Source organism: Euleptes europaea, chromosome 7 (genome assembly GCF_029931775.1).
Source record: "Euleptes europaea isolate rEulEur1 chromosome 7, rEulEur1.hap1, whole genome shotgun sequence".
Classification (NCBI taxonomy): Eukaryota; Metazoa; Chordata; class Lepidosauria; order Squamata; family Sphaerodactylidae; genus Euleptes; species Euleptes europaea.
The window spans coordinates 19,942,175-19,966,000 of NC_079318.1; the positions used below are offsets into that span (position 1 = coordinate 19,942,175).

General features: G+C 44.7%; 1 protein-coding gene across 1 annotated transcript in view; it reads right to left on the reverse strand.

Moving 5' to 3' along the window:
• The window catches only part of PDE10A (phosphodiesterase 10A), a 165,903-nt gene extending 142,469 nt beyond the window's left edge, over positions 1-23,434 (reverse strand). The window contains exon 1 of the mRNA XM_056852634.1: positions 23,341-23,434. Within this exon, the coding sequence (XP_056708612.1) occupies positions 23,341-23,404 (64 nt within the window). The 5' untranslated portion in view covers positions 23,405-23,434. The remainder of the gene's footprint in view (positions 1-23,340) is intronic.
• Positions 23,435-23,826: the final 392 nt, after the last annotated feature.

Here is a 23,826-nt window from a genome sequence, read left to right on the forward strand (position 1 = left end):
CCAAATACTTTCATGTCACAGAAGAATATGGTTTTCTACCATAATTACCATCTCTTACTTCTAAAAAAAATCTGGGTACTTAGCTGACCATCTATCTTCAGAAACAGTGTTTTTTATGAAAGAGGTAATCTTACTCTCCTTGCAGATGTACAGAAAGCACCAAACAGAAATTAGCTGTACAATTACTTCTTGTCTTCAAAACAAATTTGTAGTGTAAGGGCAAGGAGAACGCATAACTAGAGGGATTTTGTATTATGCTCCAATTAAAGGTTCTACTTAGTTACAAGCTAATAAGTTTTTTCACTGTTTCGGCAATGTATCTGCCACTCTCAGTGAGGAAATACATAAATTATCAAATACATTTAAATCTATAATATTTTTCATGCTGATTTAAATAAACTTGATTAAAATCACTCTACCTTGGAATATTTGGTCTGCTATGTTTACTACATTGCTATATGTATGCCAACAGAATCAGACAGTGTTTAGCCATACACACAGTTTTTCCACTGGCAATGCCCTTTCCTCATGATAGAGGAACAGAAGGCCATATAAGCAATGAGTCACATCCATTCCTGAATAGTACCAACATCATGCAATTGAAATGAACGTTAAGTATAAATGAAATAATTCTGCAGAAAAAGCAAAATCAAATCATTGTTTATCCTAGAACTAGCTTACTGATATCTGACTATTGTAGACTAACCGGATAATGCGAACAAAGAATGTTCAGGTATCACACAACCATTATGATTGACAATACATTCAGTAGTTCATATGTGAAGACAGCACAGCACAAATTTTGAGATTGAAAAGAAAAATGGGTTGGATCTCAAGTACCATAAGTAGAACTCCGTAAGTGCAATGCATCTTTCTCACCTCCCCCTTTCCACTGAAGCCTCGCCAAAAGTACTCCTGGAAGTCAGAAAACCCTTGGAAAATGCATAATATGTGGCACAGGACTTCAGTAGGAAGGGGAAATCAGATGAAACTGCTCATCTCTCATGTGGGAGGGGGTGTCTGGATCAAGCCCCACCCACATACACACAAAATAAACTCTCCTCAGAACATACAATTCTAGATTCAAACGTGAAATTTAGATTATGGCACCATTTAAACTTGTACAACAAAGTGTTCAGTGTGTTCCTGCCTGATTTTAATGTTTGTTTAGACCAGTGGTTCCCAAAGTGGGCAGTACCACCCCCTGGGGAGCGGTGGAATTACCTAGGGGGGCACTAAAAGACAAGGGGGCAGCAGGGGGTGCTACAGGTGGGCCCCTTCAACTGTGTTGTTGGATAGGGCGCTGGGGTTGAGTTTGTGGAACCAAGGGGGCAGTGGCCCGAAAAGTTTGAGAACCACTGGTTTAGACCAAAATGCTAAAATATAAGAAAAATGATTTGATTAAACACAAGTTCACCAAATGGAAACATTCCACATGATGTGATGCTTCATCTGATTTACTTTAGTTTCCAAGAATGCAAAGCCTCCAAGGCAGCCCAGAAGGGAACACACTATCTTCATCAAAAAGCACTTTTTTAACATTAGTGATTTTCCATGGATGAATTATGCATTAGAGAGGTGGGTTCTTTCAACAGATTAAATATTTATTCTATTTACCATATTGTAAGACTTTTGCATTTTAAAAGTCTTTAAAATGTCTTTACTGTTAAATCAATTACACAGGGTTCCCCATATCAACATAACGAGAGGAAAACAAGTGTTTTATTGACAACTGAAAACTGACTTGCATTTTTAAATCAAACATACAGTACAGCAATTAAAAGGATTGTTCCTTCCTAGTTTACTGGATATCCAGAAATAACCAAAAGGTCAGAACATATACGAGTTTATGTGGACATCCTTTCAAAATGGGTGCAGTTCTTAATGCTACAAATACCAGACTTACCCAAAACAGATGACTCCCCACCCCAGTCTGCTCTGAAGTAAGGGGGAGGTAATTTTATATTCACATACAAGTTTAATCAATTTTTTGGGTTGCCCTTGACCCAAGCTCCTTGTAGCTCTGCATCTTCTGGCCACATGGCTCCCTCCCTGAACCAGCCAAGAGCCAGACCACAGCTGCCAACTGTTGATCACTCAGACTGCTGACAAGCTCATTCAGATGGCAAGAGGCAAGGCCAGAGCCCAGCTGATCAGCAGCATCTTGACTTGACCTATGCCTCTCTCAGCTGCTGTATCTTCACCCAGACCCCTTCTGACTAGCCGTCACACAGGAGAGGCAAGGCTGGAATCCAATTAATCAACAAAGCCAGTGTGGTGTAGTTGTTAAGAGTGTCAGCCTAGAATTTGGAAGACTTGGGTTTGAATCCCCCTTCTGTCATAGAAGCTCGTTGGGTGACTTTGGGCTGGTCGCACTCTTTCAGCCTATTCTACCTCACCGGGTTGTTGTGAGGAGAAAATGGAGGAAAGGAGAATGATGTAAGCCGCTTTGGGTCCCATTTGGGGAGAAAGGTGGGATATAAATAAACAAACAAATACATTTTTAAAATACCATATTGCCTCACATCCTTGCCTCTTGGCTCCTGCATCTTCAGCCCACCCCACCAACCACCTGGGTTGTGTGGGGTAGGCAAGGGCAGAGCCATTCCAGAGACACTGAGGCTGAGGCATCGGCAAGTGAAGACACTACCAATCTACTGGATCCTGGCCTTGCCTCCTTTTCCCCAGCATAATCCATTCAGGGGGGGAAAGGATAAAACTGAAAAAGGTGGTAAATTAGGAATGCACCAATTTCAAGCTTAATTGAAGTGTAACTGGAAGATAAGAGGAACTGGATAAAGGCAAAGTGATCTCACAGAAAAACAATACACAACAGGAAATCCATTTGTTTAAAGTCAAAGGCCTTATAGGGCCTCTGGAATAGGGAGTTGGTGTGTGCATCCAAGATTCTATATGGGCTTTGGATGGGTGTAATCTGAGAAGTTATTCACATGGCAGTTAAATTCATGGCTACGGGAATAATCATCCATAAACCCTCATACTGCCCACTGTTTTTAGGGGAATGCAGCCACGGTGGGATGGAAACGCTCAGCTGCTTTCTCCCCCTCAGGGAAAAAATATGGATTTCCAGTTGTTGTTGTTTGCCTCACAGATGGGGCTGCAGCTTGGGGACAAAATTCAGATCCCAAAAGCCTGAGGAGGGGAATAGAAAAGCACACACCCCTCTCCCAGTGCTACTACTGCAATGAAATGCATAACCTCCCCTACCCCCCCCCACTGCTTTCAATGGTGGGAAATCTGACTGTAGCCACTTCACTATTTTTCTCTACGGAGGAGGATGTGGGCAACCCCTTCCAGACCCCATAAAACCGGACTCCCGGACCCAATCTTCACCGAACTTGGGGGTTCATGCAAGGAGGGTCCCTTGCAGCCACGCTGCAAATTTGGAGGCTCTACCTCAAAAAATGCCCCCCTAGGAGCTTTGAGAAAAATCCCCATAGGCACAAATGCCCAATTTTTGGGGGGAAACCCGAAAATAAGCCGAATACTCATATTTAGTGGTATGGGAATTTGGCTTACTTTGGGTTTCCCAAAAAAATTCAGGCCCAATAAACTCGAACCCAAAATTTACCGGATTTTTTGTTTGTTTGTTTGTTTGTTGCACAAGCCTAGTGGTTTGGGAGGAAGAAAGCAAAGTAGTCATGTTCTGAAGGCACAAAAATGCTCTAGTGGATCCAAGCCACAGTTTTAATTAATCGGTAAAAGCCCATTTTGACTTAACCCAACATGCTGCGGCTAGCAGAGGCCATATCTCTGGCACAGTCCATAACAACACCCAGCATTGACTAAATAACTACTATGGCTATGAGCTTAAATGAACAAATGAGAGCAAGCCCTGAATTGGGGTAAAAATGTATACAATGAGGGTGAGAACAAAATGCTAATGCTATCTTTACTGACATGAATCCAATGTAAAAATGAAGATTTCAGATGCATGCACACAGATACATGTCACAAAATGGCTGTGGACATCAACTACAGCATTTGTGCATTAAAATCAAGTGCACATCGAAATCCAATGATTGACGGGGTACCATTCTATAAAGAATTACTACGATGTATGAAACAGGCTGGCATGCTATATATGAAGTTTTGGGCTCAGCAGTACTGCTCAGAGAGTATATTAAGTCTAGTCTGGATCAAAGCACTTGCAAGAAAAAAATGTAGACTTTTAGAGAGGTTTGGGTATGATATACAACTCTGAATAACCTTGAAAAATTTTGCCAGACCACTAGGTAAAGGTAGTCCTTCGTGCAAGTACTAGGACATTATTGACCCATGGGGTGACATCACATCCTGATGTCTACTAGGCAGACTATGATGATGGGGTGGTTTGCCATTGCCTTCCCCAGTCTTCTACATTTTACCCCCAGCAAGCAGGGTACTCAGATCACTAAAAATGATTTAATAGCCCATATTTCTGCAAATACAACCATTTGACTTTACATAAACAAATGAATGCTTCTCCTGTTTCCACTTACTTATGGAGACTTATTGACTGTGGCACCACCACAAAACCAGTGTCCTCTGTCCTATACCTTTCAACTATTTTCACTATGAAAGCAACATACTCAAGTGTGAATTAGTTTGTGCTACAGCTTAATGCCAAATTATTGTGCTGGAAGATGTGAAGTTACAATAAGTACTGCAGAGCATGAAGAGAGTACATTTCACTCAATTTCACAACCAACATCCTCATATGCAGTGTCTAAAGGGCTTCTAGCACAATACCAGTACACTGTCTAAACAGTCTTCACCTTTACTTTTTCAATTAAAAAAAATCAAGGATACCATTAACACAAGGGAACTTTTAAAATACATTATAGATTTTAAAAACAATGTGCTTTATCAAAAACTCTATTTTTTTCTTCCTCAATTTTAGAGATACAAGGCTAACAGCACATTCCTGAGAGGAATGCCTGCGCTGGGCTTAGGAGGCAACCCAGTGGCGTTGCCTCCTAAGGAGCTTTCGGCACCGCCAAAACCTCTACCTGGCGCAAAAAAAACATGCAACCCTCATAGGGTTGCACAGGAGATACGCCAACTGGCGTATCTCAACAAAAAACCAAAGGGTGTTCCTGAGCCGAAACAGCTCAGGAGGCCAACTAACATTGACCCCTCCCCCTGGGGTCCAACGCCCCAGGAACGCCTCCCGGCTCACTGCCATGGCCTGTGCCGGCAGCTGGAGGCTGGCAGGAGGCTGCAGCGGCATCCGGGCCCCATGCTGCCGCAGTGGCGGCCGGGGACCGGAGGCCGGGCCTGCACGCCGGCGCTGGGGCCACTCATGCCGGCGTGCGCCTTCCGGGCACCAGCGTCGTGGGCCCTTGCGCCGGTGTTGGCCTTTGTTGGCCTCTTAAGGGCTTTGGGCGAGCACACTGGCGCGCCTCAGGAATGGGCTGCAAGTAAATATGATAGCACAGCTACATGTGTTACCTCTGCTCATTTGTAGAGCAGGGGTTGAAGGAGGTTTTACACAAAAAGAAGGAGGTTTTACACAAAAAAACCCTCACCTTACTGCACTCATCTGCTTCTTCTTCAGCCCACCTCATTTTGGGTATCTCAACTAGCTTCTAAGAAAATTCAAACAAGAAATAGTGTGTTTCCATGCAAGCCTCCAAACAGAAAGGGTTTAGTTCCTATCACTTCCACATTACTTCCTGTGAAAAAATGACTCCTGCTTTATATGCAAAGGAAATAAATAGAAATATTCCACTGACCCATCATATCCATTTTGGCCCACAGAATCAATTATTTCCCCTTTCATAGGGTTCTACACCCTTGTCAGAATCTGGCACCAAAGGATGAACTCTTTATCAGGAATAGCCATGAGCAGTTTCCGTGCTGTCTATTTTAAAAGATCCACACCAGTTACCCAACATTACAACATACACAACTGAACTGAGCAAATATACAAAAGGGAACATCTACAGACATTATTTACAAAAACCAACATGAAAAAGAAATTCTTTTCCAAGTCAGGGATGGGAGAAAACCCCAGATAATAAAACCTTCCATTCAATTAGGGATGCCAGGCCTGGCCCAGCAACCAACAGAAGACCGTGGGGAGCATGGACATAGAGGGGTAGCTATCAACGAATGGCATGGAATCATTTCTGGGCAAACCTGAAAGTAATATCATGCCTTTCCAAGAATTGGCCAAAACTCTATGGTTTGCAGCGATTCATAGACAGGACTGAAGTCACTTCTAGATTTTCCCTTGTTTTCAGCCAATTCCTGGAAAGGTGTGACATCACTTCCAGGTTTGCTCAGAAGTGATATCACACCATCTCCTGCTGGCAGTTTTTAATTTTATTTTTCTCCTTCTACCACTTAGAGTGACCGCAGGAAAAGCCAGCTGGGGGCAGAGACTTCCCTGTCCCAACCGGGGGGGCTGGTAACCCAACATTCAACTGAGTACTGAATTTATTTTTAAAACCAACTGCTGTACTCTTCTAGTTGCACTTACATATATAAGATATACATTTCATTATTGTCTTAATTATCTCTTCTCTAGTCAAATACAACAACAAATCCACCCACATGTTTTTGCAAAAGGAACCCAGTTTTTCACTGTTTGGAGTTAAAACTGGAGAGACATCTCTTTTTTTGGCAGCAAGGACTGGTCAGTTGTTTTGCTTCTGGCTGTGTTGCAAAGAGTCAGTGTGGTTCAAAAATTAAAAACAAATAAAATACATTTTCAAAAGTCATATGAAAATAAATACTTCTGTAACAAACCTGCACATTTTAACAACAGGAATCAAAAGCTGCTTTGGGGTGATTGAAGCATTCACTGTTCAAACAATTTTCAGCAAGAGAAATCTCTATATCAGACCTCATTATTAGAGCAATCCTAATGTCCCGCTACACCACATGGAGAGACTCAGAGTGACAACTAAGACCCTCCCTACTTCTGCACCTAAAAGATATGCCAGCCAATACCAGTGTAAAATCTTCTCGATGACAGGAAATCGTCATGCTGGTGCTACACCAGTGCAATGACAGCAGCATAGGGACAGCATGAGAAGCATATCGGAGGAGGAGGGGGATTTGATCAGGACAGTAAGCTCTCTCAGCCCCAGGTCCTGCCCACAATGCCAGCATGGCATCATGTTACAATACTGCCATTAAACTCAAAGGGAGACAAAAAAATAACTGCTCCACCACCATTTCCCACCCACCAGCCATGAGTACAGGATGCCAACTAACACTATAGTTAATCAGTACTCAACTGTACCAGTGAAGACCCCACACACACACCAGTACGTACATACTTCACTCATACAGCATGGTACTCTCTCTTTCTGGCCTCATTATGCACAGTCTTAGAATCAACAAGTAGAAACTTTGGTGATGGGAATACTGAAGAAAGGGCGCTTTGCACAATAAGGGAGCACATAGCACTTGTCTTCTCAGAACTCTTACAGGTGCAAACACTCAACAGGAACCTCTATTCCACTCTTCCCACTGAAGATGCAAAGGCAACACACCTCACATAGGTAAGGAAGGAAGGGGGGCACTTCAAAGCGTGGCTGCTGCAAATCCAGTGTTCCCTCAATCCCATCCCCACAATATGAAGTTAGTGTATATTAGCTTTAAACCTCTTCCTCCCTCAACCTTTGTTAGCCGTGTTGCTCAAGGGCAAGGAGGCGCGCAGAATGAGTAAGCACAATAAAGGGGGATGCTTTAGGCAGCATCAATGCAATTTTCTGCTAATGTAACCCCAATATCAAAGCAGTGTCACTGTCAGTGTAAACCTAATGCCAGTGTAACGGATCTCCAGAAGCAAATTCCTCATTGTGGAAGGACTGGGAAGGAAAAGCTACCCTACATTGTGTCCTTCTTCTCTTAGCGAACTGTTTGAGTTAACACTTCCTATGCTATAAGTGGTCCTTCAGTAAAATTCCTTCACCAGCAAGGATCATGGCTGCTGTTATCGCCATCTTCTCTTTTTCTGTGTATACATGCCCTAATGGCATTTCCTACATGTCTACATAGTTCTCCTAGCTATCAGCATACACAGGAGGCAAAGCAGTCCTTCTCTCACTGCAGATTGTTTTCAGTCCATATGCATGAGGACAAACACTGGCTCAAATTCTGTTAAAAGTAAGTGCATAGGAACATCGGGGCCAGTAACCCATTTCCTATCTCTGCCAAAATTCTGGTGGAGGTAACTTTGCTCATTTATGCATGGGACTTTTACCTGAGGTTCGTTGCTTGCTGGACCCAAACTTTCCTGTTGGGAAACTATACACCAGCAAACTCCAAGCTCAAATCAAGAAGCATCTGAGTCCCTGCCCCTTGAAATACTGCTTTGTAATTGGCAGTAGTGCTTGCTGTGAGAGAAAAGTCCGCCCCCCCCCCGAAACCCAACTGCCACATAAAAAGCATTTTAAAAAATGGAGCTCTCTAAAAGGAACGGGAGGAGGGGGAACCCAAGTCTTGTTTCTAAAATCCTTTCTTCTGCTCAGAAAGAACTCCGAGGAAGCAGGAAGCATTTTAATGCCCACCCTTTGACATGCTGCTTTGTAATTGGCTGCAATGCTGCCTGTGAGAGAAACATCTCTCCCCTACGTTTGCCTTATGCAAAGGATTTCCTGTGAGTGGGGCAGCCCTGGGTTCCTTTAAAGCCCCATGAAAACAAACATGGTCCTGCCGCATGTTAGTAACAGAGGTAGCTGGGTTTTCAGCCCAGGCCTTCCCTTCCTGCACCTCTCCTTCCACTGCCACCTTAGAGGCCCTCTCCTCTGGCCTGGCCTGGCCTGAGAAGGGTGGGGAAAACAAGGGGGGGACTAGTTTTTCCAGGCCCTTACTTCTCTACTCATGACACCTTTTGTGTTCCTGTTTTAGAGCCTGGCCCTAGGAAACTGTACAAACCATCTGCAGAGCACCACTAAAAGGATATTTCACCAATGAGTACACTGTGTGGATAACACCTAGAGGGGAGAGGGATGAGACAAAGGAACTTGAAGAGTTACTTAAAGGTAAACCTATTCTCTCCAGGATCAGAGGAGAATGACTATTACCGTATATACTCGCGTAAAGGCCGAGTTTTTCAGCCCAAAAAAAGGGCTGAAAAAGCCGAACTCGGCTTATACGCGGGTCAATATGGTAGAGGGGGGAGGGGGGGAGGAAGGGAGGAGGAGGGAGGGGGGAACTTACCGCCGTCACCGCCGCCGGGCCAGGCGGGCAGCAGCCTGCAGGGGCCTCCTGCAGGCCCAGGAAGGCCGCGCCGTCGCCTGGCCCATGCGGCTTCCTCCTGCAGGCTGAGGAAGGCCGCGCCGCCGCCGCTGCCGGGCCCGCGCACCTTTCCCCGGCCGGCAGCGGCCTGCAGGGGCGTCCTGCAGGCGCAGGAAGGCCGCACCGCCGACGCCAATTCGACGCCTCTCCAGGTGAGTAGGGGGTTCAGGGGCTCTTCCCCCTCCCCCCCCTTGGATGGCACTGGGGTCAGGGTGGGTCGGGAGGCCGGTGGGAGGGCGACCTGGGGCAGGGGCGAGATCATCCCTGCGCTCTAAAATGGCAGCCGCCATTTTAGAGGGCAGCATTACTGGTAAAGGGAATTTCTTATTGACCCTCGGCTTATACGCTGGTCAATAAGAAATTCCCTTTTCTGGCCTCAAATTTGGGGGGGTCGGCTTATACTCGGGTCGGCTTATACCCGAGTATATACGGTATCTTGGGTGCTGTGGAACGCAGGCAGGATGGTGCTGCTGCAGTCGTCTTATTTGGGGGCTTCCCAGAGGCACCTGGTTGGCCACTGTGTGAACAGACTGCTGGACTTGGTGGGCCTTGGTCTGATCCAGCAGGACTTTTCTTATGTTCTTATGTAAAGGTCCCCTATGCAAGCACCGGGTCATGCCTGACCCATGAGGTGACGTCACATCCCGACGTTTCCTAGGCAGACTTTGTTTACGGGGTGGTTTGCCAGTGCCTTCCCCAGTCATTTTCCTTTACCCCCAGCAAGCTGGGTACTCATTTGACCGACCTCGGAAGGATGGAAGGCTGAGTCAACCTTGAGCCGGCTACCTGAAACCAACTTCTGTCGGGATTGAACTCAGGTCGTGAGCAGAGCTTAGACTGCAGTACTGCAGCTGACCACTCTGCGCCACGGGGTTCTCTGAAGAGTACTTAGGCAACACCAATTCCCCCAAATCCTTAGCTTATCACCACAGCCCCCATGCTGCTTGTCACAGCTGCTGAACCCTATTCATACTGTCTGTCTCTCACAACACAGGAAGAGGGCACTGTTGCCATGCATGAATTGGCTCCTCGCATACATGCTAAAGGAGTGACAGACCATGCCTTGATTGGTGGATATCAATGGTGTTGCTAAGATTCTTGTGGTTTAGATATTGGAGTTTCTTTCTATTTTGCAGCTTGCACAGAATAGCAACCACACCACATAAAGTTACATCAGTCTAAGTAGCCACTGGTGTAGCCAAGACCTAGGGTTGCTGCACAAGTCCACCAAATCCCCTTACCCCATCAGCTCAACAAACTCAAGAGGGAAGAACCTTATTATTTATGCTACCAAATTATTCAGGAAGAAGAACAGCATGAAGAAACAATTTAACTGTATAATTCAGCTTTCTGTTGTCAGTGCACACAAAATCAAGATTAACAACTATAGGCAATGCCCTATGGTTCCATCCATTGGACAGGAGTAAGATGCCTCTAGACCTCTCTCACTCAGGACTAAGCTGCTCATTTTCTTTAGTGACAAACAAGAGCAAGTAAACACATTTTGATTCTTACAACTTGTCAGCATTTTCAAAAGCTACTGTGGAAACAAGGGATCGCCTTACCTAAATGTTAACACAAATGGACCATACAGAAAAAGAGGCCACAATAGCCTTCAGCTCTTCTCCACTCCATATATAAGGCACTGTTGCAACTGCACAAATGCAAAAAGAAGCAAAAAATAAATTCCAAGCATGCAAGCAACTCCTGAGACCTGAGAGAAAGCTCGTTTTAGGAGAGTCCTTGTGAACAGAATTGACTAAAGTGTATTTCCCCTTAGCTGACCCTCCTCTAGTAATCTTCCCCGAGGAGAATTTTCATTTCATAAAGGGAACTTTGTGGCAGTGGATTAAATTCAGGCAACAGATGGTATCGCTACAGATCGGTAACCAAGCACATCAAAAGGCAAGCATAAATAGGCAGAAGCATCAGGTTACCCACATGATTACGGAATGTATGCCCTAAGTACTTATTAGCCCTTATGGGATAATCTACAAATCTCCATTCAAAAACAATGTAGCACAATAACAAATATACCCTGAACATGTAGGGGACCTGCAAGAAGCATCTCATTTTCTCCTCCCCCACTATTTCCTTTGCTTTCCCAGAAAGCGTCTATAATCTATCCTATACTCTTGCTTTCTCCTCTCCTTCCCACCCACCAGCCAACCTACCTTTATCTACCCCCTATCTTAATCTTTCCCTTTGACATGAACACATGAAGCTGCCTTATACTGAATCAGACCCTTGGTCCATCAAAGTCAGTATTGTCTACTCAGGCTGGCAGCAGCTCTCCAGGGTCTCAGATAGAGGTCCTTCACATCACCTACTTGCCTAGTCCCTTTAACTGGAGATGCCAGGGATTGAACCTGGGACCTTCTGCATGCCAAGCAGATGCTCTACCACTGAGCCATGGCCCCTCCCCATAAGTGTTGTTTTCCCTCCTTACTTCCCCTTGGGAGCCTCTACCTGGGAAGCCTATGGCCCAGTTGTGTGGTGTCAGCTGCCAGACTGGAGCCAGTTTCACAGTGGGGAATCCACAAGGACCTGCAGGGACACCTCATTTTCTCCTGTATCCTCTGCCCACACTGTTTCCTCTTTCCCTCCTCCTGGCATCACCCGTATCCTCCCCTTTCCCTGCTTCCTTCTGTTTCCCACTCACCAACCAACTTACCTTTTAACTACCCCCCCATCTTTAGATATATTCATTATTTCAATTATACCCCACCATTCTCCACAATGGGGATCCAGAGTAGCTTACAGCAATCTCCTATCCTCCATTTTATCTTCACAAGAACTCTGTGAGCTAAGTTAGGCTAAGAATGTGTAACTGTCCCAAGGTCACCCAGGGAGCTCCCATGGCAGAGGGGTGAGCTAAACCTGGGTCTCTAAAATTCTGGTCTGAAACTCTAACCACTACACTGCACTGGCTTCCATGAGATGGCTGCTATTGAACAGTAGCAACAGCCAGGTCTGGATGAGTCATGCAAGTCATGTAGTAGCAAGTTGCTCAGTGGGTGCTGCTAGCTAGACCTAGCCTTAATAAGTCCTCCCTCAAAGGCCAAAAGAGCCCTGGAAAGGGCCCTGCATCCTCTCCCTGCCTTTTATTGACAGAAACCAAAGCTTGAAGACTGTGTGGTTGCCTAGCAACAGCCACAGAGGGTATTTGTTTCTTAAAGCTACAGGCACTGCTTCTATTATTTTGGAGTGTTTTAACCCCCAAATGTATTAAGATTTAAGATTTTTCTGCAAACCTGGGGCATCTTTTTAGGTTTGTAGAAAAATCTATCTTGTCTGTTCATGGCTCCAGTGTTCACATTTAAGTATCCACAGATCTGGCAACGCTGGAACTAGATATATTGATACATGGGGACAATGCCATACCGTTGACTGCTCCATTTCAAAAAAAGAAAGATAGGTATGCACTTCAAATCTGCAGACAGAAAGTACACAATCTTCAAAGTGCTAAATTCAATTAAAATATATTGCAGTAATAGGAGATGAGGAAGTGGCATTAAAAGTGCAATCCTGAGTGAAGGCATCAGGCCTAAACACAGCAAACTGATAACAACAATACACTGAACACTGAGCTTTTGGACAGGTCCAGTGTCCCTCATAAGAACGGCTCACTGAGGTTTCCTGTTACATCACTCTGCACTTTCCATGAGCACTAATATGTCAGATTGAAAAAAAAATCTACTGGCATCGGACTGATGGCAGTGGGATACTAGGAAAGTAAGAGTCAACGTGAAATATGAAGCAAATGAGAGGGAATTTGAGTATCATCCATGATTTCATCTCTCTGCAGAGCAGAAAGCTGTGCGTATAAAGCAAAATAACTGCATTTGAATTGCTATTGATGCTTCTGTATCGCCAAGGAAGAAAACAGAATGGAAAAGAATTACAAACCTCTTGATTTTAAAAGCTCTGAAAAAATTAGGATCACCAGGGGAAATCGCAGCCACAATAAAGCTAGATGAAGAGGAAATAATATTGAACTGGAAAGATGGCCAGATTTAAAGACTAAATACAGGAAGAACTCTAAGAAACCATTAAGAATTTTGCTTGTGGAAGCTGTAAAATAAAAATATAATTTAAAAACTAAAACGTACTCTACAAAAGGGGTAGCCAATGCATTAGTCTTTGTAGCCCTATTTAATTTTTAAACATTTGTTGGTCGTTTTACTTGTAAAGAAAGTAAAAATAACCCAGTTCCAAAAAATTTTTCCAAACTTTCAGCCCATTCCTGCAGGGCAAAGCTTCTTAGGAGCCGGCATGATCCCATGCTGGCGTAGGTGCCACCTTATCATTGAATACGGTGGCACCTATGCCAGCACACTGGCAAAAGGGGGGGTGTTACTGGGGTGTTACTGGGGTGGAGCTGCCTTTGGGCAGCTTCCAAGCCCCATTTGCCCCAAGAACGCCCTCACGAGCAGCAGCATGGCTGCGCCACTTTTTCTGGTGACACAGTCTTGCTTTGGGCAATGGGCATTTTCCCTTTTGTTTTTTATTTTTTTTAACACTTCTTTTGCCTTCGCGGCAACCAGGAAGCTTTTGAGGAGGTGGGCGGCTGCCCCACTCCTGGCTGCCATGTATCTATTCCCCTTCAGGAATGGGCTGCCCGTCATATTTTACTTCTTGATGTTGTATGCAAACATGTGATACGAAACCACACATAAATGTAATAGTATGTCCGAGTTCATGCGTTACATAACTATGACATTTACTGCTAGACAGCACCAATTTTATTATATACATTAATTATTCTTAGGATAGCATGATGGTGGAGTTGGCAAAAATCACCCCCCTTTCAACAGTGAAAATTTACCACTGAGTACAATCCCATGCCAAACTCTGAATAAGGAACTATGGTTTGGTGTAGGATTAGTGTGTCAGTCAACTGACTGGTAAAATATTGCCAATTGACTGGTCAAGCATCACCATTTAATGCATAAGGGGTGGACCAGGTAATCCCTATTGCAGGCACAAGTGTTTGCACATGTCAGGAAGTAAGGCTGTTCAGTGTATGCGTAAGAAATAAATTTGGCAAGTTATGTACCCCTGTTGCTAAAGAGAGGGGCAGTGCACACACAATATGGAGAGAAATAAGGTTTAAAATATTTTAAAAGTGGCTGATGTTTGCTACTTTCACAGGTTTAAGGGGCAGCTTAAGAATTCATGCCAGGCAAGTATTGCTTGGAGCTGCCTACCCTCTTAAAGTTTTTCCCCCTGTAATTGAAATAAAATAAATAATATTAATAAGTGTTCAACAAAGGCAGAATTGTTTATTTGTTATAGGGGATCAAGATATCTTTAACCAGAGCACCACTACACTGGTGTAACCTGCTCTTCCTCAAACTGAAATGTTTTATCACTGGGAAAATGCTGTTCTTCTCCAAGGCACAGAACCTGTTGCTATCTGAAGTGGTACATGAATTTGCCTGCACAAGTTATCAAGCTCCCCCAATAAAGAGTAACCATAACATTGATGATGATGAGCAACATTTCACTCCCACGCTTACCATATGCCTATACTATTATACGAGAATGCAAATATCTAAAGGATTCTTCTGGCCCAGGAATTCATCTGCAGGGTACTGAGGATGTAGAAAACACACACACAAGCCATGACCCATTCTCAACTTCACCAGCTTAGCAGGGGAGGCTGTATTTGGGACACACCCTAAATCAGGGATCCCTAACCTTTTTGAGCCAGCAGACACCTTTAGATATCTGACACAGGGCAGTGGCTGTGCATAACTCTAACTGTAGCTCTTCAGCACTTCAGGCAGAAGCTCTGTTTATCAGGATGCTTTTTAAAATGAACATATCGTTTAAAAAATTGTCTTGTATACACACACAACACATTTATGCCTATTGAGCTAGCTAAGAAACACAAATCTGGCAGTATCTGCCAGATGTCCAGTGGCTAACAAGCTCTGCCAGCACCACCAAGCCACACCCACTGTCTAAAAACACTTAGAGGGCACCGGGAAAGATGTTGGCAGGTGCCATGGCATCCACGGGTACCATGCTGGGAACCCCTGCCCTAAATGAACCTAAAAGTGTCTCTTTTCTCTTAGATGGCCCAAGTGGCAGGAGTGCCAGGATGCCTTTAGGTAGCTTTAGGTGGTTCTTAGACAGCAGAGATCTGCCCGTGATTGATCATGCTTTGGTGACATCCAGACTGGAATGCTCTACATTGGCCTTTGAAGAATGTTCAAAACTACCATGAGTCCAAAATGCAGCTGTAAAGACTACCGTCAGGGCCAGGCACTTTACTCCCATTTTGTTCAATCTACACTGGTTGCCAAGTAATTTCCAGGCCCAGTTTGAGGTGTCAGCTGTCACTTTTCAACCACAAAGGATCCAGGACTACAATGCCTCAAGGATCACCTTATCTCATATAGACTTGTCCTGGCAAATGAGGTCATTCTTAGAAATCCTACTTAGGGTGGCCAGCTCTAGGTTGGGAAATAACTGGAGATTTTTGGGACAGAGCCTGAGGAGGGCAGGGTTTGGGGATAGGAAGGACTTCAATTCTATAGAGTCCAATTGCCAAAGTGGCCATTTTCTCCAGGGGAACTGATCTCTATCAGCTGGAGATCAGTTGTAATAGGAGATCTACAGCTAGTACCTACAGGTTGGCAACCCTAGTCCTACTTTATGTATACTGACTGTCTGAAGTACAATGGAGGCCTGAAGTAGACTGGAGTACAGAGAAGAACCTTCTCAATGTCAGTGCTACAAGTCTGGAACGCCATCCTAAGGTAAGTACCCCTGGCTACATACCTACTGTCATCCACTACATACTGAAGAGTGTCAGGTTTAGGATGACCTTTGTTGTGTAGCCATCTTGTGTGTACCAATATTAAACTGAGCTTTTACAGACTATACTCCTATAATACTGACTGTTTTAATCAGGCAGTAAAGGTTTTTTCCCCCTGGAGGTAAGGAAATTAGGGGCTGCTTTTGACTAGATGTAATTTTATATAATGATTGTTTTTAAATCTATTGTACTCCACCCTCTACATCCATTTTTAGGATGAAAAGGAAGAATGTTAATGCTGTTAATAAATAAAATATATCTGAAAACAAATTAACTAATTTTTAAAATCACTGTGAAATAAAAATACAATAATCACCTATGAGGTTTGCATATGTTTTTCTCCTATTTCTATTTGGAAATGTTCTTCCATTATGTGTGTGTATATGTGTGTACAGTTTTTTAAACAATTAACTATTTCTAATGTCATTAATATCAGAACTTGAAGAACGAGATTAGGAAAACTGTCTGCAGCTCACCAACCAGCAGAGGGGGTACAATAATTTTAAAAAATTACAAAACACTTCTAACAGACAATTTAGACTTAACATAAAAATATTAATATGTTACACAACAAACAAAAAAACATGGGCAACATTTTAAGGAAAAAAATATTTTGGAAAAATGCACGGGCTTATTTTTCAATATGAAAATATTATAGATTTCATTGGCACTAAAACGATTACTATTTAACCAATAGCGAATGCAATCTGATTTTACACATTTCTTCAGAAATAAGTACCAGTGAATTCAATAGAACATTCCAAAGTAAAGATGTACTACTCTCTATACAGTTATATTAACAACATGTGTGTGTGTGTGTGTGTGTGTGTGTGTGTGTGTGTAAAGTGCCGTCAAGTCGCAGCCGACTTATGGCGACCCCTTTTTGGGGTTTTCATGGCAAGAGACTATCAGAGGTGGTTTGCCAGTGCCTTCCTCTGCACAGCAACCCTGATATTCATTGGTGGTCTCCCATCCAAATACTAACCAGGGCTGACCCTGCTTAGCTTCTGAGATCTGACGAGATCAGGCTAGCCTGGGCCATCCAGGTCAGGGCATATTAACAACATAAAGGCTTTTAAAGTTCTTCTTAATTATGCATATAAATTGTAGCCTTTCTTTTCACCTTAAAAAGATACACAAGTAAATCTATACTCTTGTTACATAATTCAGATTTTCCCATAAAGATTACAGATATCCCACTAGTAATAACAAATGAGAATATTTTTTTTCTAAATACATACCGAAATGTTTTGTCCTTTAAAGATATTTGTGGAAAATTAAACATTTACTCAAAGTGCTTTGTAAGTTACTGCTTATTAAACAGTTATGTCAGTATGTAATTAGCAATCATCCACGAAGAACAATTTTTTTAAAAAATAGTTTCTTAGCAGACCTATTGCCCATGCCAAGTTATAAATTCATGGTACCATCCTGGATCACCTGGATGGTAAATGTTCTGGAATCTGAATGGCTGAATTAAATAAACTGTACACTGTAGCAAAACTTTTATATTTTAATAGACAACTGTGGCCCAATCTGCAGATATCTAAATCTGCAGATCAGGCCCATGCTGACACAAAACAGATTTTCCTGCTAACCTGCAGGACTTAGAAACCTTCATTCTAGGGTTATATCCCCCCTAAAAACAAAAGAGTTGCCTGTGCATGAGCAGACTGCGCACCTACCTCTTCTAATTCTGTTAGATCACAGATGTATAGATGAGGACTGAGGACAAATAATTTGGCCATAGGGTTGTCAAAAACCTGGAGGAAAAAAATGGCCTGTCCCTTTAATAGAGGCTTACAGCCCATTCATGAGGGGGAGAGCTGTGCCGGTGACTGGAGGCAGTGCAGCCATGCTGCCTCCAAAGGAGGTTGCAGCCCCCCTCCCACTGAGGCCGAAACCTTGCCCTTAACTGGAAAACCCATGCAACCACTCCATTGGGTTGCACAAGGATATGTCACCTAAAAAAGTGGCGTATTTCCAGGTAAGGGAAAGGGGGCATTCCCGGGCCGAAAGGGCTTAGGAGGACACCTAAAGGCAGCTTCTCCCCTGGCCCGGCGCGGGAACACCCCTGGGAGGGGTGATGACTTACAGAAGTGTGCTGTCTGGATGCCGGCGTGAGGCTGTGGCCGTGTCCCTGGGCAGCGCTGCCATGGCAGCATGGGATGATGGCATCCCCCCCACCAGCATCCGTGTCACCCTGGGCGGCATAAGTGGCACAGGCACTGGGGGCCCAAACACCGACACAGCCCCTTCCCGGCCTCCTAAGGACGTTTGTCCTTTAGGCTCAGGAATGGGCTGTTAATGTATGGAAATGGGCAACTGATGCTTTTCATGGCATAGAGGTAAACAACATCTCATTAAATCTCAAAGGGACAGGACATTTTTTCCCCAGGCTACTGGCACTCTTATTTGCCCAAGACCCTCTACACAGAGAGAATGGGAGTGAGAGAAATTTTACTTTGTGGCGTCAGAAGATGTGTGCCTTAAAGATATGTCTGTATGAACATGGTCTGCTTTCCAGCTGGAGCTCAAATCCACAGGAACAGGCCAAGTGTAAGAAAGATTTTGGTCTCATCTTACCCTGTGCCTAGGCACTTGCTGGCTTAGGCTTTATACTCTAAGACAGGGGTGGGGAACCTTTTTTCTGCCAAGGGCCTTTTTGATATTTATAACATTGTTCACGGTCCATACAAAATTATCAACTTAAAAATTAGCCTGCTATATTTGGTCAAACATTTAGCCAAGAGGCACGACCGGAGAAAGCTCCGAGTGTCTGCCACGTAGAGCGACTCGCTTTTGAGCTCTCCTGTTCCCAGCTGGGCCCAAGAGATTCAGGCAGGGCAGCAACCTTCTGAGCTAGACATCTGCAAGGACCCATGAAGGGCCAGACCAAATGATTTCGCGGGTCTAATACGGCCCCCAGGCCTGACATTCCCCACCGCTGCTCTAAGACATCCTCAAATCTAGCCCTCCCTAATCCATATCACAGTGACAAGTAATCTGTGATTAAGCAGTGAGGCTTTACTGCAAGGAACACTGAGATTTGATGGAGTGAAAACCAGAATTAAATCTAGTATGGTTGGTAAATAGTACACATATCCAGGCAGGGAATCACGTTCGTACAATACCAAGTACTCCATACTCAGATACCAAAGGACTGCTGAAGAGCTAAGTACTTCAGTTCCTAAGAGTGTTACTCCAGTAAGAAAAGGAGGCAAGAAACCATAAGGGCATGGCAAGAAAGAGTTTATAACAGTGGTAGCTGGCATCTCCCACCGAGCAATAGCCTTGAACTCTAGCATTCCAGGAGACAGAGTGGTTAAAAAAAAAACCTATGATAAGTTTTTTTAAAAAATTTGCAATGAGCTTTGTTTTATGGGTTAGCATTCAGCAGTGGTTTGCCCCATTCATTCAGCTGTGTATGTTGATCCAGCCTCATACACAGAACCCCTATATCTACACATATCCTGTATTAAAAATACTGAATAGAACAAAGGAACTCTTTCTTATTTTTACAAATGTTAGCATTATGAAAAGTAGGAGCATCATGGGCAGTGCAATCCTTGGGGGGGGTAGCTGCACTGTGGCCTGTGTCGGCACAGCCCCCTAAGCGGCTTGCTGCACCATGGCCAGCAACCCTGCAGGGACACTCCCCCAATGACCGTGGAACTGCTGCGCCAACAATTATGCCAGCGTACGTTTGTGCTGGCAAATGTGGGCATTCCTGGGGTGAAAGGGTTCAGGGAGCTGATTACTGTCAGCCCGGCCCTGCGAGTACCCCTTTTGGCGCTGGCACAAGCCCCTACACCAGAGGTGCCCTGCCACTGCAGCTGTACCGGCGCCCAAGCGTGGCACTACCACACTGCTCCTTGGTGCCGATGTAAGTGCCTCGGTGCCACTTAAGTGCCCCTTACCCTGGCGCAAGTAGCATTTACACCAGGATCATACCGCCTCCTCACGACTTTCACCCCCCTTTAGGACTGTGCTGTATATCATATGGTGAGAGTTAAATGGCATTTGCTAATGCCCTGAAAAATACCATCTTTTCTAAATAATCATATTTTAAACAAACTTTGACATAAGAAGTATGATTCAACATCCTCTCAGTTAATCACAACTTGACAATAATCCAGTTTATGTCATATCAAGAAACGCTTCAAAAATGTGGTTAAACATTAAGTTTAGCCCCAGGTTGATTTAACAATAGTTAAAAGAACATATGCCAATTAAAGTATGTTGAATGAGTTAAAATCTTTTGATTTTATTATAAATACAGCCAACTGTACCTTAAAATTACTACAGAGGAAAAGAATATAACTCTAGGCAGAGGAACAAAAAATTTGGTGTTCATGTGAGCCACTTACATAGTGAGGGAACTTACAAACCATCTGCTCAGGATTGTAGCTAAACCTTGTCAATGTGCTACACATAGAAAATCAAGACATTTTCAAGCAGCAATTCTGTGTATATAATACATTCATGGGTGATTCTCAGAGGTTAAATTCCATTAGCTATACTACAAAGTTTTAAGACGTTGTCCTTTAAGAACCAACAAATTACATGCTCAGGAAAACCAGCGCAGAAGTTACAGGTGAAATTGCCGATGAATGGACTTTGGCTGACACCTACATAAAGAGAGGACCAGTAGGCCTTGGCACGAAGAACGTAACTGCTACACAGCTATATCTCAGGAAAAGCAGCCCCAATAAGGATTCTATGATATAATGCATATGATTTGATATAAAATAAATACTTGGACAAGAAGAGGACAAGTTAAAAACAAATGCAATGATAGTCACAGTCTAAGAACTTCGATTGCATGGTTTCTTGAACTCAAAAGTGAACCAAAACACTTGAAGCACAAGACAGAGAGAAAGGCCACTACTAATGGCGATGTGACAAGAACCTCTAAGAAACATGGCAAGTTAGTGGCAGGGTGAGTCACTTAACATTTTCCCGCCTATCCTTCTCCTCCAAAACTGCCTTGTTAAGAAGAAGAGTTGGTTTTTATATGCCAACTTTCTCTACCACTTAAGGCAGAATCAAACCGGCTGACAGTCACCTCCCCTTCCCCCCAACAGACACCCTGTGAGGTAGGTGGGGCTGAGAGTGTGTGACTAGTCCAAGGTCACCCAGCTGGCTTTGTGTGTAGGAGTGGGGAAACAAATCCAGTTCACCTGATTAGCCTCCGCCGCTCATGTGGAGGAGTGGAGTATCAAACCCGGTTCTCCAAATCAGAGTCCACCGCTCCAAACCACCGCTCTTAACCACTACAACACGCTGGCTCCCAAGAACTTATTAAAGAACTATTAAATAAATTATTCTCCATACAGGAGTTTATTTCTAGTCATAGGATCCCGGGGGGGGGGGAGGAAAAATAAATTTTGTTTTCGAGAGGAAATTTTCAGTTAGGAAAGGGTTCCTCCTTCCCGCCTGCCTATGGTGTGCTTTAAAACTCTCTGTCGCTCTGCAGCAATTTAACAGTGAACCCGACCCTGACACAATCCTACTATATGCGTCTCCTGAGATCGTATCCAGGTTGTTCCTGAGGACCACTTTAAAAGTTATACATTTCATTACCAAATTTATCCTACTCCTGTGCTGGGAGAGCAGGGGCAGTGAGCCAAGTAGTAGTGCAGCCACGTTGTAAGGATATTTTTTTGTCACTACATGTACAAGCAGTGCCAAGCCACTCAGTGAAAAGACAAATGAATACTGAACCTTTTCCAACCTTGTTGACTGGGTTGCTTTTCACATAATGTGTTTTTTCACATAATGTGTGTGGTTTTTTTGCCATGAAGTCACAGCCAACTTACAGTGACCCCTTATGGGGTTTTCAAGGGAAGAGACATTCAGAGGTGGATTGCCAATACCTGCCTAACATATTCCCTATTCACTACCCACACAAGAACCACTGAGAAAATAACCAGTGGTGGCCCCAATATGATTGGCCAACATTTCCGCAATACAAATAGCATTTATAAAACCACTCATTTACCCTATCTAAAGTAACTAGAATATTTGAGCTCTTTCTTTAGTTACTGCTAGAGTTTAAAATCACCAGATGTCACAGAGGTGGAGACTGAGAGTGGTAATACCCAGCCACTTACCGTGAACAGGCAAAGTTGAATGATTCTGCGACAAAGATAATCCTCAGACCACAATTTTGGCCACTGCCTGCTATTTTAATAGAAGAATTAAACTGTTGCCGACAGTCACTGCATTGTTACTAAGTTAGTGTGTAATAATTCCTTTTTCATGCATTTTTTTAGAATGCACTACATAAATATTCTTATTCCTTTGTTAACTGAAACCTGCATCCTTTTATCGTGGCAGAGCTGCTCTTTAGAATCCAAGTTCCACTTTGTCCTGTAGGTGGATTCTATGCAAAATACTCTTTGAGACTTGCCTTAACAGTTTTAGACCTACAGCGACGGGCAGGAGTTTCATGGATTCAACTTCAAGCTCTGGCAGGGCCTATTATCTCTCAACCACCCCACCCGATGTCTTATCAAGCAAGGCACTGAAAGTCCCCAAGGCAGAGTCTGTGACTTTTGCTAAAGGAAGCTGGTTAAACTGAGCACCATTCTTGCGAATCAAGACACACACACAGGTAACACAGGCCATTTATGCATGGGAGGGTTTGCCTTCAATTTGCCGCTCTCTAGATGCACATTAACCCTGACCTGGATGGCCCAGGCTAGCCTGATCTCGTCAGAGGTCAGAAGCCAAGCAGGGTCAGCCCTGGTGAGTATTTGGATGGGAGACCGCCAAGGAATACCAGGGTTGCTGTGCAGAGGAAGGCACTGGCAAACCACCTCTGTTAGTCTCCTGCCATGAAAACCCCAAAAGGGGTCGCCAAAAGTCGACTGCGACTTGAAGGCACTTTACACACCCAGAGATGCACATTTCCCCCATCCAAATTCTCAAAACTCAACAATAAGCTCCCATGCAGAGTTTTGAGAATGCGGATGGGGAAAACGCGCATCTAGAGAGCGGCCAATCCAAGGCAAAACCTCCCCTGCATAAACGGCCATAAGCTCCTTCAGTCTGTCTTGTTCTCCGGCTCCACCGATGGAGAAATAACAAGCCTGTCCATACACCCCTGTGCATGGAGCGGCGTTTCATACCATCCACACGCCGACCAACCCACCACGCCATCCGGCTTCCTCGCATCCAGCCGCCTCAACGATCTCCTCTCCCCCGGAGGCCACCGGCCCGAGAGCAAAGTGCTCTAAGCCACCTACTTGAGCTCAGGAAGCACTCCGCGAAGCGTCTAAAGCAGCTGGCCGAAGAAGACCCATCTTCCATGTCTGGCCCGAACCGGAGGGGAGCCGGGGAGGCGGAGAAAGTCAAGGCGGCGCCGCTCGCTCGCTGCTGCGCCGGAGCCCGGCTCCCGCCTCCGGAGCCCTCGCCGCGGGCGGCTCCCCCTCCTCCGAGCAGACCGTGGGGCCACAGGCGAGAGAGCCGAGGGCCGGGAGGGTGGCGACGGCGGCGTTGCCCGGCGGCGCCTCGCAGGCTCGAAGGTGGTGGCAGCAGACTCGAAGGTGGTGGCAGCAGGCTCGAGGGTGGTGGCAGCAGGCTCGAGGGTGGTGGCAGCAGCAGCAAAGCCTGGAGGGACGGAGGGACCAGCAGCCGCCTCCCGCCGCCGCCGGGGTAGGCAATCAAAGGAGCTGCTCCTCCTGCCGCCGCCGCCGCTCCAGCATCCCTGCCCGACGCCCCGGTTGCTTCCC